Raw genomic sequence first — 15275 nt, 5'->3', positions numbered from 1 at the left:
TCTCTGAATTAGCTCCTGATTTTGCTGCCATCATCTGTCCATATAACAAAGAAACAATCTGATTTACAAGGACAAAGCTTCAGAGCCAAATTTGCCTCCAAAGTAGCAGCAAATGTTTATTATCTAAAGGCTGGTGGCTACCGTACAGCTTCCAAAGCTCATGAAACAGAACTGAAAGTTTTCTGTTCACTTGACAAGTGTTGGACCAGGTCCTCCAGGAATGCATACTCTGCAGAAACAGACATACAGAGAAGTTAATGACATGTCCCAAGGAGCAGACAAGCAGAGGACAATTTCTAAAATTATTTTTGATCAGGATTGATTGTACACTGGTTTTAAAGGACAGCAAATACACTGAAGAACTTAATTCACATATACAGGCATTCCAACAACACCTCATTTCATCAAAGGATAAAATTACACAGAATCACACAGAATGGCTGGATCATGAATCTCCAACCCCCCTGCCACATGCACAACCACCAACCTCCCCATTTAATACTAGACCAAAATTATTTGAGTTGGAAGGGACCTTTAAGCGCCATCTGGTCCAACTCTCCTGCAATGAAGAGGGACACCCTACAGCTCAACCACATGCTCAAACCCCATTCAACCTGACCTTGCATGTCCCCAGGGATTGGTCAACCTGTGCCAGTGCTGCACTACCACTATTGTAATATATATATATCTCCACTCTATCGCAGATGACACCAAGTTGGGAAAAAGTATCAATCTGCCTAAGGATAGGAAAGTTCTACGAGGAACTGTGCAGGCTCTATTGCTGGGCTGAGGCCAGTGGAATGGAGTTCAACAGGACCAAGTGCCAGGTCCTGCACTTTGGCCACAACAACCACAGGCAACACTACAGGCGTGGGGCAGTGTTTGGAAGGCTGCACAAAGGAAAAGGGTCTGGGGGTGCTGATCAACAGCTGGCTGAACATGAGCCAGCAACATACCCAGGTGGCCAAGAAGGCCAATGGCATCCTGGCTTGTGTAAGAAATAGAGCAGCCAGCAGAAGCAGGAAAGTGATCATCTCCCTGCACTCAGCTCCAGTGAGGCTGCACTTGGAGTACTTGCATTCAGTTTAGGGTCCTTCACTACAAGAAAGACATTGAGGCCCTGGAGTGTGTCCAGAGAAGGGCAATGAAGTCTGGAGCACAAATCTTATGAGGAGCAGCTGAAGGAACTGGGATTGTTTAATTTAGAGGAGGATCAGGGGAAACCTTATCGCTCTCTACAATGACCTGAAAGGTTGTGCTGAAGTGGGAATTAGCTTCTTCTCCTGTCTAACTAGTGACAGGACAAGAGGTGATGGCCTCCAGTTGTGCCAGGGGAGGGTCAGGTTGGATATTAGGAAAGAAATCATCTGTAAAAGAGTGGTCAGATGCTGAAATGGGCTGCCCAGGGAGGTGTTGGAGTCACCATCCCTGGAGGTGTTCAAGAACCGTGGTGATATGGTACTAAGGGACATGGTTTAGTGGGAAAATATTGGTGGTAGGTGGATGATTGGACTAGATGATCCTGGAAGTCTTTTCCAACCTTGGTGATTCTATGATTCTATTTGTTTTTGATGACCACATCCCAGCTCACATTGACACACATATGCCAACAGACCAAAGCTCCAAATTCTCTCCATCTCCATGGCCCCATGCACTGGGCAGCTGCTTCACAACCATTAGTTGAGATGCGAAGACGGCTGGGGATCTGAGTAATCTCCCAGGACCCATTATCAGCTGTGGGGCTCTCACTCCTACTGACATCCTTAGGTCCCTGTCAGGTGGTAGGATGTGTCAGGCCCACATGCCCCATCATACAGAGACTCACTTGTAGGGAGATTTCTGTGAGGGCTGCAGGATGCAGCATCACCCATGAGGGATGTGGATGCAACAAAGGTCAAAAAGATAAGATGCAGCAGCAGAAAAAGGCACAACAAAATATTTAAAGATCTTTGCCAGCATTTTATGTCTCTTGGCATGCAGATAAATCTCCACATTACATGTGGCTAAAAGTAATCAGCCTGGAGAAAGATGCAGGCATTTCATCAGACTTCTAGCAGGGAGCTCGTTGCTTATCTTCCAACAGGTTTTGCTAAATCCTGCAAGGCAGTCAGTGAGCAAGCTCTAATCTCAAAGCCAACACTAATAGCCTTCCCTGAGAAAGAAACTGTTATCCAACACTGCGTTTGAAAAATACACAAAGCCAAAAAAGGTTGGGAACCAAAATTTTCTCTTGGCTGTTTTGGAAGCATCACAGCTTCTTGGCCAAGGAGCTCTGGGCTTCAAATAATTCTATTTATTTTTACCTACAACAGCAAAGGTTCTGCACTGGAAATTTTCTGGGGAAAGGTTTTTGTTTTTTTTTTCCACAGCATAAGCAAAACCTCTTTGGATCACCTAAAACCTGCAATTCTTTGTAGGTACAGGAACAGTAAAGTCACGGAGCACTTCCAAAATGCAGTCCTAAACATGGAAGACAAATTATTGGCTTGTCTTGTAATGTTGTGAGCTGGTTGACAGATTCAGGCAATTGCTGCTCAAACCTGGCTAGAGGTTTGAAGAATGGACCAGGTGACCTGTTGATTTAAACCTGTTTATCACAACATCCCAATTTATAGATCTGTCCACTGACTGAGAAATGCCATTTGTCCACATTTATTTGAACTCCCCTGAGCTAAGGATTCCTTTTTGAAATTATTTTCTACAAGACAACAAGCAGATCCATGAAGCCAAGATGAGCTTTTGGAGTCTTTACTGAGACAGGTGTGGGAACCCATGTGCATTTTATGCATACAGAAAGTTTTCCATCCCAGTATTTGCAAACAGTGAGAAGACACTGCAAAACAGAGCGGAGCAAGTCAGAAAACACCACTGCTTTCTGTGCTACTAGAACCAGCTCTTCTGCACTGAGGACTCAAGATATGATGCTGCCTCTGCTGCAAGGGATATGAGCTCAGCCCAGCAGCGACAAGAACTGTACAGCATACAAAATGAAGCATCAGCAATAGAAGAGGACAACATGAACTCACTGATATCTGTTCTCAGCTACACATCTTTGGGACCTGAGCTAAATTATCAAGCTCAGACCTCTAATTTCAGTGTAAGTGCTTTATGTGGAGCTTTGTGTACCTGAAAGACAGTGTGCACTTGGAAGCTATCTGTGGTCAGTCACAATCAATATTTTTTGTCAGCAAAAATAAAACAGGGAGAAAGAGGAGGAATATATTATCAATTACTCTTATCACTGCAATACATGAAAGCCCACTTGAGATGACACACTCCCATAATAAGTGCTCTACAAACATGTAAAGAGAGACTGTATTTGCCCAAAAGAACCTGAACCAATACATCACCACAGACGCTGTGACATCAGCCCACTGATGGATAACAACTCAGGAAGAGAAGGAAGGGATTTGAGCAAGGTCACATAACAAAGCAGTGAAACTGGCAGCAATGAAGCAGAGGAGACCAGACTCTGCTTACAGCTAGTCTAGGTCAGACGGAAGGTCTGGCTTGATTAGTAACTCAGCATCTAACAGCATCTTTGGGAAAGCTTAGGGATGGGACAGTCATATAGCAATGTTCCCCTCCCTGCAAAGAATCTGATTTATTCTTTTGCTTACTCCTATCAGTTATCCTTTGGTTAGTCTTCCTCTTCCCTGGACGTTTTCCAGCTCTACTGCATCCTCTTCTAGATGCAGAGTGGCACAAAGTATTTAGGATCAAAATGACAGCTGTCATTTTGCTCTCTTTTCCTCTGATCCCCCCAGCCCACCAGGCCCATGTTTCTACTGTAGCATCTTCAATACGGTTCTCCTCTGTGCAGTTGTTGGTATCCTCAAGATGGGATGCAAGAGCAGATACTGTAATGGATGCCTTGAAGCAGATTCAGAATACATGAAGAATTATGAGTTCCAGGTTTTTTAAACCCTCATATTCATCATCAGAGCCCACACATCAGTGACTACTCAGCGCTTAATAACTAATCATTGCTGCTGTCAATCAGCACTACTGAAGAGCTCTATCCCTGCAGCAGATGATTCAGACTTGGGGATGCCAGCTCTGGTTTGAGAGATGCTGTTGCAGTGGTCATACAGGTCCATGTTCCCAGGGAGACGTCCCAGGAATAGAGACACGGAGCAGCTGGGGGAGAGTCTCCAGCAAGCACTGGGATCTAACACTCCACTCAACCCTCTACACAACACTCCCTGCAACCAAAAAACAGAAAAGGACTTCTTTAAAACACTTTTTACACATATAAGAAACACTAACGTCCAAGAGAAAGGTATTTTTCTCATAGGATTTCACCTGTCAGGTCAAATGAGTGGTGTGGGGAGAGGGAGGTGATCTAGAACCCGTGAGATCCTCCATGGGCGTTAGACTTGTCCTTGAGCCAAGGAGAGAGACCCAAGTGTGCAGCACTGCAAAATCGGTCTGTGCAAACACCTGAGCAGTCATACTGAAGAAAGGGAGATGTGGAGAAGCAGCTTAGGAAAGGAACAATAATGGAGAAACTTGGGAGAGCTCCTGGCCTCGCTTCACATCAATAAAGCCTCAAGTAAAATACATTAAAAGAAATGATAGGTTATTGGGAACAGCCTTGCTGAAACCTTTTATTAAATCCCAGGCTAGGATGAGGTTGTGATTAGGAGCTATTCAAACACAAAAAAAAAAAAGAAAGCAAAAGACTCTAATAATTCTCACTGCATCGACCCTTCTCAGAGATTAATGCTGATACCCAACATTTTTGCAAAACACCAATTGCTTGCGGTTTGAGATAATTATCTTATTGTCAGTCAAAATCCCAGCAATTTACTTATTTCCAATACTGGTCCCTAACTCACTCTCAGGCATGGCAGGATTTATTTGTTTATCAGGAGAGAGCATCCTTTCAGGAAGGAACTTAGATCTCATTCGATCCTCAAGTCATCTTAATTCGAACCAACACCAGCAGGGAGTAAGGGTTAGCATCAGTCATCTTGGCTTGCACTGCCTAAGCAGAGAGAGAACTTATCTACATTCTCATTAGAGAGGAATATTTTAAAACCATCTTCTCCACAAGTTACCATCACTCTCCCTGGTCATGGCTGCAAGGAGCTCTTTTTCCTACAGTTTCCTCTCTCTCTCACTCTGTAGTGGGACCCAATACTTCAACCCAAAAGATCAGCCTCTGATGCAAATCCCCAGAACAAGAGAAGCAATTCAGGGCCAATGAACTTTCACATTCCTTTTTTTTTTTTTTTTTTTTTTTTTCCAAGGGCTGAAATGCCACAGAAACAGACAGATCTTTTGCACCATAGTTTATATCACTATTAGAAAATAAATGTGATTTCTGCAACATAAGGACAAGGCTCTTCATACAAGGCAAAGGCCACCCAGGCGAGCACATAAAGGAAAAATTAATAACTCTAACCCAGGGAGAGCTGCTGCCCTGCCTGCATTCTTCAATCAAGCTAAGTGATTACCGAAACCCAACGGGAGAGAGGGCTGAAAACCTTGTCCTCTGTCTAAACAGAGCCAAGAGTTCTGACGTATATAAAGTGAAGGGGAGAGGGTGAGGCAAAGCACTCTAAAATGTGATACATGCTGCAGTACACTGAAACTGTAGACTTGAGAAGGAACTGGATTACTGCAGATTAAAAAGATAGCCAGTACACCAGGCTTCCTGTTACGGCAGGGCTGACAGACAGTGGGATGTACACACTGTCCCAAAGGAGCTGACAGACTCTGGTGAGATGCTGACAGTGCTTAGTGCACACATATGTAGTGCACACCCTCTGCTGTGCCCATATTGGACCCCAGCCCTTAATTAAGGCAAAAAAATAAAAATAAAATAAAATTGCATGAAATACTGAGCCATGCTTGATGAGAGATAATAGCCTCAAGTCACAGGGTCAGGTTGGATATTAGGAAACATTTATTCTCAGAGAGAGTGGTAATGCATCGGCACAGGCTGCCGGGAAGGTGGTGGGGTCACCATCCCTAGAGGTGTTCCAGAACCATGGAGATGTGACTCTGAGCAACGTGGTCAGTGGGCATGATGGGGGTGGGCTGGGGTTAGGGGGTCTTTAAGGACTTTTCCAACCTTATTGATTCTATAATTCAAGATAGGTCCAGCCCAAGACTGCAATTAGTGGATGGCAAAAGACAGAATTGGAGGTAAAAAATGTTCAGCTGCTGGTAGGATTCTTCTGTGGGCAGAGAGGAGGAGTGCATAGCCAAACCTGGCCCTGCACAAATGAGCAAATCACCCTAAGCCAGCCCCAGCTCCAGGAGGCAGCACCTGAGGCTGACAACAAATGGGCTCAGCTAATCTTACTCTGAGATAGGTTTAACCAGAGACACAAAGCTCAAGGCAGGGCTGCTGCTTCAAAGTAATGCATCTGAGGTTGTGACAGTGCAGCCACTTCTCAATGCATTCTAGTAAAAGCATCAACAGGAGTTTCCCGCTTGAGGTTTTTGTGTAGAAAGGCCTCTGCTGTCTTCCCCTTCCTTCTGACAAACTGCAGGCACACACTTTTCCAACACAAACTACAGCTTCATTGCACCCATTTCTGACAGCCTTTTGCTTTCAGAGCTGCTTAGGACCAACCAAGCCTCCTATTTTCTCTTTCACTCCTCGCTGTTCCCTTCTCTGAGTCTTTATTTCTGCTGTGAGGACAACATCTGAATGTGGCACTGCCAACTTCTCACACTTAACATGCGTGGGGTGTGCTGGCATTCCTGTGCTGTATGTAAAAGCATAGCAGATATTCCCCAAAGCAGCTTGGGACAAAATGCGACAAAAGGAAAAGGCCAACCCTGATGTGAATGATTCTCTTTAGGGAGCTGCTCTGGCACTATAATAGCATGTAATAGCTGTTGAAATAGCATATGTCAAAACAAGGCGGGGAAGAGGATTAATGTTGTTGTAAAAAAGACATTTGGGTGCATAATTTCTTTTAGCAAAGCAAACCTGATTGAATACCGTTCTGCTCCAGGATTAAAGCGTGATCACAAGCAAACTTAGAATGGTTAAAAAGAGGCGATTCCAAAGTGCACATTCCTCACAAGGAACAGAAACAAAATTTAGCCACCAGCCTGATGGTAGGAGCTTTGTTACTGCTTTGGAGAGGGAAGGGAGCTGGTGAGGAACATATGAAGGAGGGAAGTCTTAAAGCACAGGAGAAGGTTATCCCCTGGGCAGCCAGATCAGCCAGAAGGGAAGAAAACCAGCGTGGATAAACTGAGAATTCTTCCTGAGGCTCCAGGTGAAAAAAAGAATCCCAGCTGGTACTGGGACCTGTCCTGTTCAGTGGCTTTGTTGATGATGGCATTGAGTATACCCTCAGTAAGTCTGCAGGTGACACCAAGTTGGCAGGAAGCATCAATCTGCCTGGGTGTAGGAAGGCCCTACAGAGTGATCTGGACACACTGGACAGCTGGGCTGAGGCCTATGGGATGATGTTCAACAAGATCAAGTGCCAGGTCCTGTACTTCAGCCACAGCAAAGACTAGGTACAAATTTTAGAAACTGCATATTGAGAATTACATTGACACACTTCATAATCTCTATGACTTCCACTTGCCATCCACAGAGATGGTCCAAACTCCACTGTGTACAATATATGTACAATATGGGGATGGAAACCAATAAGAAATGCTGTGGAACCAGACATGGGATGATAAGAAACAGGACACAGTGCTGGCCCTGAGGCCACTGTGGCTATAAGCAGTGTACCAGATGTCAGTTAGATGACAGATGTAGACTGGGACAAAACTGATTTAGGGTAAAACAAATATAGTATTTAACATATATAAAAGCCACCATATACAGCAAACTGAGATACATAAAGTCAGGAATAGGCACAGAAACCAAGAACTGTGGGTGTTACAGCTCTAACTGCATAATTATTTCTTTTTCTGTAAAAATAACTATGTCTAGACTAATAACGATTAGACTGTGAATAATACAATTGCATTAGCAATAAATTCTTGGGTTTGGGTATATTTGGATGTGCCTTTTTTTTTTCCTATAAAACATGATTTTGAGCATAACAACGGCATCTTCTCTATTAAGATTTCTAGTTCAAATAGAATTACAGAACTGTTAGAGTTAGAAGGGATCTTTAAAGGCCGTCTGTTCAAGTTCCCCTGGAAAGAATGGGGTCACCTGCAGCTAGATGTTACCTCATATTTGTGGTGGCCTAGGATAAGCAACCAACAGGCTCCACTGACATTTTAAAGAACCAAAGTCCACCGTACCAACCCCCACATCAACAATTTCAACCAGTCACAACCCTGTAAAGACTCAAGAAACAAAAGCCACAGCTGCTCCAAACAACTCCATGCATTTTGAATGCACAAAACAAATTACTGCAAACCTCACAGCAGGCTGAGTAAATGTCCCGGTCCTGCTACTGCTATCCTATCACAGACAGCAGGATCTCCCAGTTACACACACTGGGACATGGAAGATTAGCAAACACTGTGGCATTAACAAACAGCTTGGGAGCATTTCCTTGTTCTACACTAGTTCAAGATAAGTTGCTGTGTCTTATCCTGTAGTCTGTACAATAATAATGGGGTGATGCTGCCACACACAGAGAGCATAAACACTCTCAGGAAGTGGGAAAAGAGAATGGTCACAGCAGCCATCACCAACACAGAGGTAAAAGGTTTTGATCTCCATGGAAGTGTACAACAAAAGTAATTTATTTTAACATTCATGAGGAAAAACTTAAAGAGGACCCAAGAAGCGTTCATGAGGTTTGAGTTCACTCAAATCAATGGCAGTTCTTGCTGTAATGCATGAACATTTAATCCCAAAAGAGGGAGAAGAGAAGAATGATGCATTTTTATTCATCCTCAGAAAGCTTAAGTTCCCTGCCCCTCTGATATTCTCCAAACACAAAGTTTGTGTTCACCTACTAAGCAGCACTCAGGGACAACTCTAACAAGCAGAGGAAGGTTGAAGTCATCTCCCACAATGCAGAGAGGTCCCAAAGTTCTGCCAAGAAGCCCTTTACATCTGAAGACAGAGCATTAAAGCCATCAGAGATCCGAAAGCAAATTCAGACCTTCTTTCTGCAGAACCAGAGGCCATCAGAATGTTTTTTTGGAGGATCAACTTCTGTTTTGATGACATCATTTATTTTTATCATTTAGCTTTATTTTTGTCTAAATCTTGCTGGTTAGAGAGTCAGCTGATAGACTGCAAAGCTGACAGCCTCATTACTGAAGCATATAAATTGCTTTTGCTCAGCTGGAGTTAATGTAGGACCATCTGACTTCCCAGAATTGACATTTTAATGATTCTGTTTCTCTGGCACTTTTTCATTGACCACTACAAAAATCTAAACTGTCTCTTTGCTTTGCCAAGCTGCCTGTGGATCAAGTTCTCCAGAGATTTTCAGCATGTCAGCCATCAGACAGGTAAACCCAGTAATAACTGAGCTGAGAGTACCTACTCCAGTACTTCTCCCTGTTCTGTACTACGGATGTTAGAGATAAATCTCAAAGTTCTGAAGGCCACAGGACAGAAAATGTCCCCAGGAGAAGGATATGCGTGAAACATTTTAAAGATGAAAAATGCCAACTGTAAAAGTTTGGTACTTATTGAACCAAAAAAGTAAGGAGAATCAAGAAGAAATAACATTTAATCTCCATTTAAGAGAATCACGACAGAATCAAACACGAGGCTGACAAAATCGACTACCGTGGGTATTCTGCAATTTGCTTCAGATAGGTTTTCAGTTATCTCCTAGAGAAACTTTAATAAAGCATCTGCAGTAACTTTGCAGGATCTGCTGCAATCTATCAAGCTGATTATCTGCAAACTGAAGTATACAAAGTCATGATGTTCTAGCTGCAGAACTCACTGCCTTGTCTCCTCTTGTGTGCCCTTATCTTGCACCTTTCTTCAGGTCTTCCCTTGCAGTGCCATATCCCAGGTTAAACAGAACAACATCCCTCTCTAAACTATAATTCGTTTGTACAGAATGTGAAATTAGTCACTCCTTGTGGAATCCCAAGGATGAGCTCTGCACCTCCCTTCCTATTTCCAAAACTCACCATGAGCTGAGACAGGCAGGAGCAACATGCCCTGACCCAGCTGAATTGAGACAAACTGCAGATCCACCTCCTCCAGGGCTGTGATGAGGCAAGTACAGTGGTTAAGAAGTCATCTTAAAATGAAAGTCAAGTTACTTTCAGCTTTAGAAGAAAAGCACTTAAAGGAAATGGATTTCAGAGAGCTAGATTTAGTTGAGAAAGCACTTTGAAGAAAAGGGTTTCGAAGAGTCCATGAACTTGTCCAGCAGATTCAAAGTTTTATAAGCTCTGTACAATAAGTCTGGTATGTCCAGATGCCCCAGTAGAACAATGTGGGCAGTTCTTTTGGTCTCTTGTCAAGTTTGGTGAATTTCTTTCATTCTTAACAACACACCTCCTGCTGACACAAGCTACACATGTTGTCCATCGTTCATGTTCTCTTTTGAGTGCCCCTGATAACACACCACACAAAGCAGGATAGAACAGGGCCACGTACAGGGCATCTCCCATTCCCCACTCCCAAAAAAGGACACTCTGAACACTCAGTTCAGTTCCTTGCTCGACCTCAGGTTTTTGGTATGAGTTCATACATGTTCTTGGTTTTCTTTGTGCCTCTGTCTGAAACAGATCATTTCCCTTCCCCTTAAAGAACACTGTAGAAGGGGAAGGAAACAATATCAAAGGGTCATTTAGGTCATCTAAGCAGAGAAAGAAGAAATGACTCTTTATGTGTGTTTACCTGATAGAAAAAGGCAGGTGATGGGGGAATCCAAAGCAAAAAAGACTGATCCCATTGTTCCTTCTCTCTTCTCCCCAAAATAGCACAGTACAAAAGTCCCATCTATTTTTTAAAGACAATGTCAGCTCAGCTTCTCCCTCCTGACTGCAACAGCTCCAAAATGAAGGCAGTCCGATCTATTTGGACACACAACCCAGCCAGGCACTTACAGACAGCACAGAAGTTCACACCTACTCTGTCCTCCAGGTGCCTGGCTCAGCACTTGGCAGCTGACCCAACCTGACAAGCTTCGCAGCAGGCTTTTCCAATTTGCACAAGGATAAATAAAATATAAGTGAGTTAGAAAAAAAAAAGTCTCTGGCCACATGATTTATTCCATATCTGAAATTTTGGGAAAGACAGCTTTTTCAAGAAAAAGAGGAAAGGTGGTAGAAGATGAAGGCTGCAGGATGAAATAATATTAATATAAAACACAAAAATAGAGCTGAGTCCTTATGTTCAGAAAAAGCTGTCTAGAAAATACTGTAAGGAGCATTTTCCAACAAGGTTCTGCTCTAGGCAAGGAGCCCTTGCATCCCTGAGGAGGAATCAATGCCATCTTCCTCCTCTTCCTGCGTGCTACATGGGCACACACCTTGGAGTTTGTCAAACACTGCATTTCTTGACCACAGCAAAGCACTGGTACCCCTCAGCCAGGACTGACTGATCCAAAGGCAGAGCCATCCATCCTGCTACACACAGTCCTGACCCAGGCAAGTAGTTACAGTGTTTTGAGTACAAAAAATGTGTACCTTCCTTAAAGGCACCAAAGATCCTGCACCAATGAAACGTGTAGAATAACAGTACAAAGCTACCAAAGCAACTCTTATCACAACCCCATGTTTTCTACGTTCCTCCTCCAAGCATGGTCACGTAGCTCTCTAATACAGCTTCTCAAAGCCAACCAGAAAGTCATTAAAGACTTAGAATTACTTCCCTTGCACAGCTCCTGCCAGTCTGGCAAGTTAACAGGACGTGTGAAACAGATCTGACTTGCAAATCATCCAATATAATGTTTTCCAAGAAAGAGTTAGTGGGACAGCAGATATCAGGCCTGATGCAACCTCAGTCTGCCCTTGGAGAGCAGCCCTCCCACAGGGCTCTTTAAATACGCTCTTTGATTTATTTCAAAGGAAGCTAACAATGCTTAAGCTCAATGCCCAAGGAAATGGGACTACACTGAGAAAATTAGACATCTATGGGAAGCAACAGTTCATATGACTCAACATGTAAAAGGGGCTTGGGGTTTCTGCAGTTGGTGAACCTGTCTGTACAGCGAGATCATCAAGAGCCACGCACGTTTTCTGTATGGATGTGGCTCAGCTCTCACTGATTCACCTTTCTAGGCAGAATAAACTAACATAGCCATAAAGCACAGGCTCTACACACGTAGTGGGAATAAACTGGTTAATGCTTTACATGGGCCTTAAGGGTTTGTCTTGTTTATTACTTTCACCACAGGGTCCTAAGATTGGACAACACAACCCTGAAGAAATATCAACGGTGCCCTCACAGGACTTGTATGCCAACATACTTCAAGCAAAAGGCATTTAAATCTCCCTGTACTGTCTCCTTTCTGTCTCCTTTCACTATGACACCAGGATTGCAGCATTAAAATTTCAGCTGAGACACACAACACAGCTCCAGGAATGATGACCAGGCCTGGAGTATGCAGAGAGCTTCTCTTCCAAGCTAATGCCACAGGACACATTGTTTGGGACTCATTCCAATTTGACCAGTTGTTCCTGGAGCCAGGGTTTTCTCAGAAACACAGCTGCTCCATGTGTAGCCAAGTGTGTTGGAGGCCTGCTGAGACCTCCCAGCACAACGGGCTGTCCCATACACGATGAAGAGGAGACATGTCCTCCATGAGGGTAAGGGAAGAAAGGGTTTATTCACTCACCCAGACCCTGGTTCTGCTGCTCCCACTCAATGGTATCAGGAACCTGGTAGGACACCCCGGCCAGCTGGGCTGCAGGGTTCTCCAGGCCAGCTATGGGCTCCTGGGAGGTCTCGCCTGGAAGTGTGAAGCCTGGCAGCTCTGTGTCACCCTCCATGCTTTCATCCATGGAATCTATCTCTTTGTCCTCTTCATCTTCCTCTTCCTCCTCTTCTTCTTCCTCCTCCTCTTCATCCTCTTCCTCTTCCTCGGCCTCTAGTCAAGAAGACACAAAAGCAATATCAGGAAAGGTCCCACAAAACAGAAGGTTCATACATCCCTATCAATGAGTTCATAATCCCCTTTCCAAAGCCACCTTAACAAAGCCCTGCCTGTTTTCTGACATGAGAGACACCCAGAGAGGTTGATGTGGAAGAACCCAGTCCTGTCTCAAGTTTCTGCCTCCACCCTATTCCTGACCACAGCTACCAGCAGAGAAGAGCAGCTATAAGAACAGAGTGTACACCCAGCAGGACTTCCCACAGTGCCTCTTCCCAGCTTTTAGTTACAAGGACCCAAGATCTTCCTTGGATTATTCCTCTATGGAATAATGCCATGCTCTGCATTTTCAACAGTTAACTTTTCAATGCCAAAAAGATAAAGCACAGCATTTATGTGCTTTGATGATCCAGCCAAAGTGGTGCAATGCATTGGAGTAGCTTTGATAGGAGACCTGTGGAATGTACACATCATACCTGCTGTAAGTAAAGCAAGCTGCACCTTAGCAATTGCATGATGCTTCACTCTTCTCTCTTCTGCTATGGGATGCAGTGGCTCCTCAGACTAACTTAGGGAACTTTGTGGAATCTATTCAGTGTTGGGTATCCACCTTACAGATGGAACTGGCCTAGGGAAATCAATGCACATTGAAAAGCCGCTGTGCTGTTCTCTGTGCTGTTACATGGTGTTACCTGCTGCCCAAGGAGGCTGTGGATGCCCCATCCCTGCAGGCATTCAAGGCCAGGCTGGATGTGGCTCTGGGCAGCCTGGGCTGCTGGTTGGCAACCCTGCACACAGCAGGGGGTTGGAACTGGATGAGCATTGTGTCCCTTTGCAACCCAGGCCACTCTATGATTCCATTATAATTTCTTCCAAATCAAAGATTTGCTTTAAAACACAGCATGTTTTTTTCAGCTCACAAGACAGGACAATTGCACTTGCCACCTTTCAGTTTTAGCCCTGCATTTCATACAAATGAGCTGCTCTTTGAATTTAGTTGCATCATCATGTTCTAGCATGTCTTTCAGTATCTGGAAAAGAAGATCCTGCAAACAGTTATACCATGCAGAGCACTGAATGGAGCTTACAGGAACGTAGTTGGACCCTTACATTCACTTTATGCTTTAGAAATACATTCTATTTTACTACGTGCCCATAATCTTAAATCAAGATAAGAATTTTCTCTATCAAACTATATGCTTCCATACAGAATACACAGCCTCTGTGCACCTGAGCATGGCACCAGGAGAATGCCTGCAGGAAGCTTGCAAAGATAAGTTAAAGTAGGTCTTGTGCCTCTGCTGAGGCAAAACGCAGCTGTAAGCAAAAGATTTCCCAAATGAAACAGCAAAGGTGCTAAGCAGCCAGCACTCTGGAGAACATAACCATGAGCACATTTTCCCTGAATGGACTGGGTGAAAAAAAAAGGTCAGAGAAAACAGCAATCAGATTGTATCTGAAAATCTACCTTGGAACAAGGTTTTTAGAAGGCTCCTGTGATTTTAGCAAGCTAATTAGAGACACCTGCCAGGAGCTGGCTTTGAGAAAACAGATATCCATCTCTGTACTTCCAAACTCCAGCAGGCAGCCAAGATGAACACCTGAATTGAAAGTGCCAAGACTACTTATCATGCCTGAAAATCACCCAGCTTCATCCATCACCCCACAGCCACAGCACGAGGATGAGGATAGCACAGCGCTCACAGCACAGCTGCACCAAGGGGAAAAAAGGGCTCATTCACATGACTGAAATCAGCTTTGTAACCCACTGCCCCAAAATGCCATCAGCTTGCCTTGATGCAAGGCACAGTGCAGAGCACCACTTGGTGGTCACAGATAGGAAACTGTGCTTCTAAAGAAATGCAGACCACATGTGTTAGAGCTCAGGGGTACACAAGGAGGATGGCAGGCACAGGCAAGCTGCTTACAGCACCCACTGGTCCCAGCAGATAGGGAAGAATGCATGCTAGGATGACAGGAAATGGCCTTAAGCTGCACCAGGAAAGGTTTGGGTTGGATATTACAAAACATTTCTTCTCAGAAGAAGCAGTAATAAATTGACACATGTTGTCCAGAGAAGTAATCAAGAGTGGAACTGCACTCAAGGATCTGGTAAACTGGGATGGGTGAACTGTTGGTCTAGATGATCTCAGAGGGCTTTTCCTTCCTTAGTGATCCTATCATTCTGTGTGTCACACAGCCAGGCCCCAAAAGCTGCAGGTTCATGTGTCACATCAGAGCCTCTTTGCAAAAAGATGTTTTACCTCCTAAACCAGTCTGGCTTGGCACTTCAGAGATCTCCACAGCCAT

General features: G+C 44.2%; 1 protein-coding gene across 6 annotated transcripts in view; it reads right to left on the bottom strand.

The window, feature by feature from the left end:
• Positions 1-15275, bottom strand: part of ARMH4 (armadillo like helical domain containing 4) — a 53438-nt gene that overhangs the window by 18698 nt on the left and 19465 nt on the right. For 4 of the 6 annotated variants that reach the window (XM_052694754.1, XM_052694758.1, XM_052694755.1 and 1 more), the window contains exon 5: positions 12711-12962. In XM_052694754.1, the coding sequence (XP_052550714.1) occupies positions 12711-12962 (252 nt within the window). Of the gene's footprint in view, positions 1-77; positions 230-4095; positions 4206-12710; positions 12963-15275 lie in introns of those variants that run through there. The other 2 variants (XM_052694759.1, XM_052694760.1) reach the window with 2 other exon arrangements.

This window comes from Tympanuchus pallidicinctus, unplaced genomic scaffold (assembly GCF_026119805.1).
Source record: "Tympanuchus pallidicinctus isolate F22 unplaced genomic scaffold, pur_lepc_1.0 scaffold3, whole genome shotgun sequence".
NCBI lineage: Eukaryota > Metazoa > Chordata > Aves > Galliformes > Phasianidae > Tympanuchus > Tympanuchus pallidicinctus.
The sequence above is the reverse complement of the archived record's forward strand: the minus strand, read 5'-3'. Positions and strand labels throughout refer to the sequence as shown.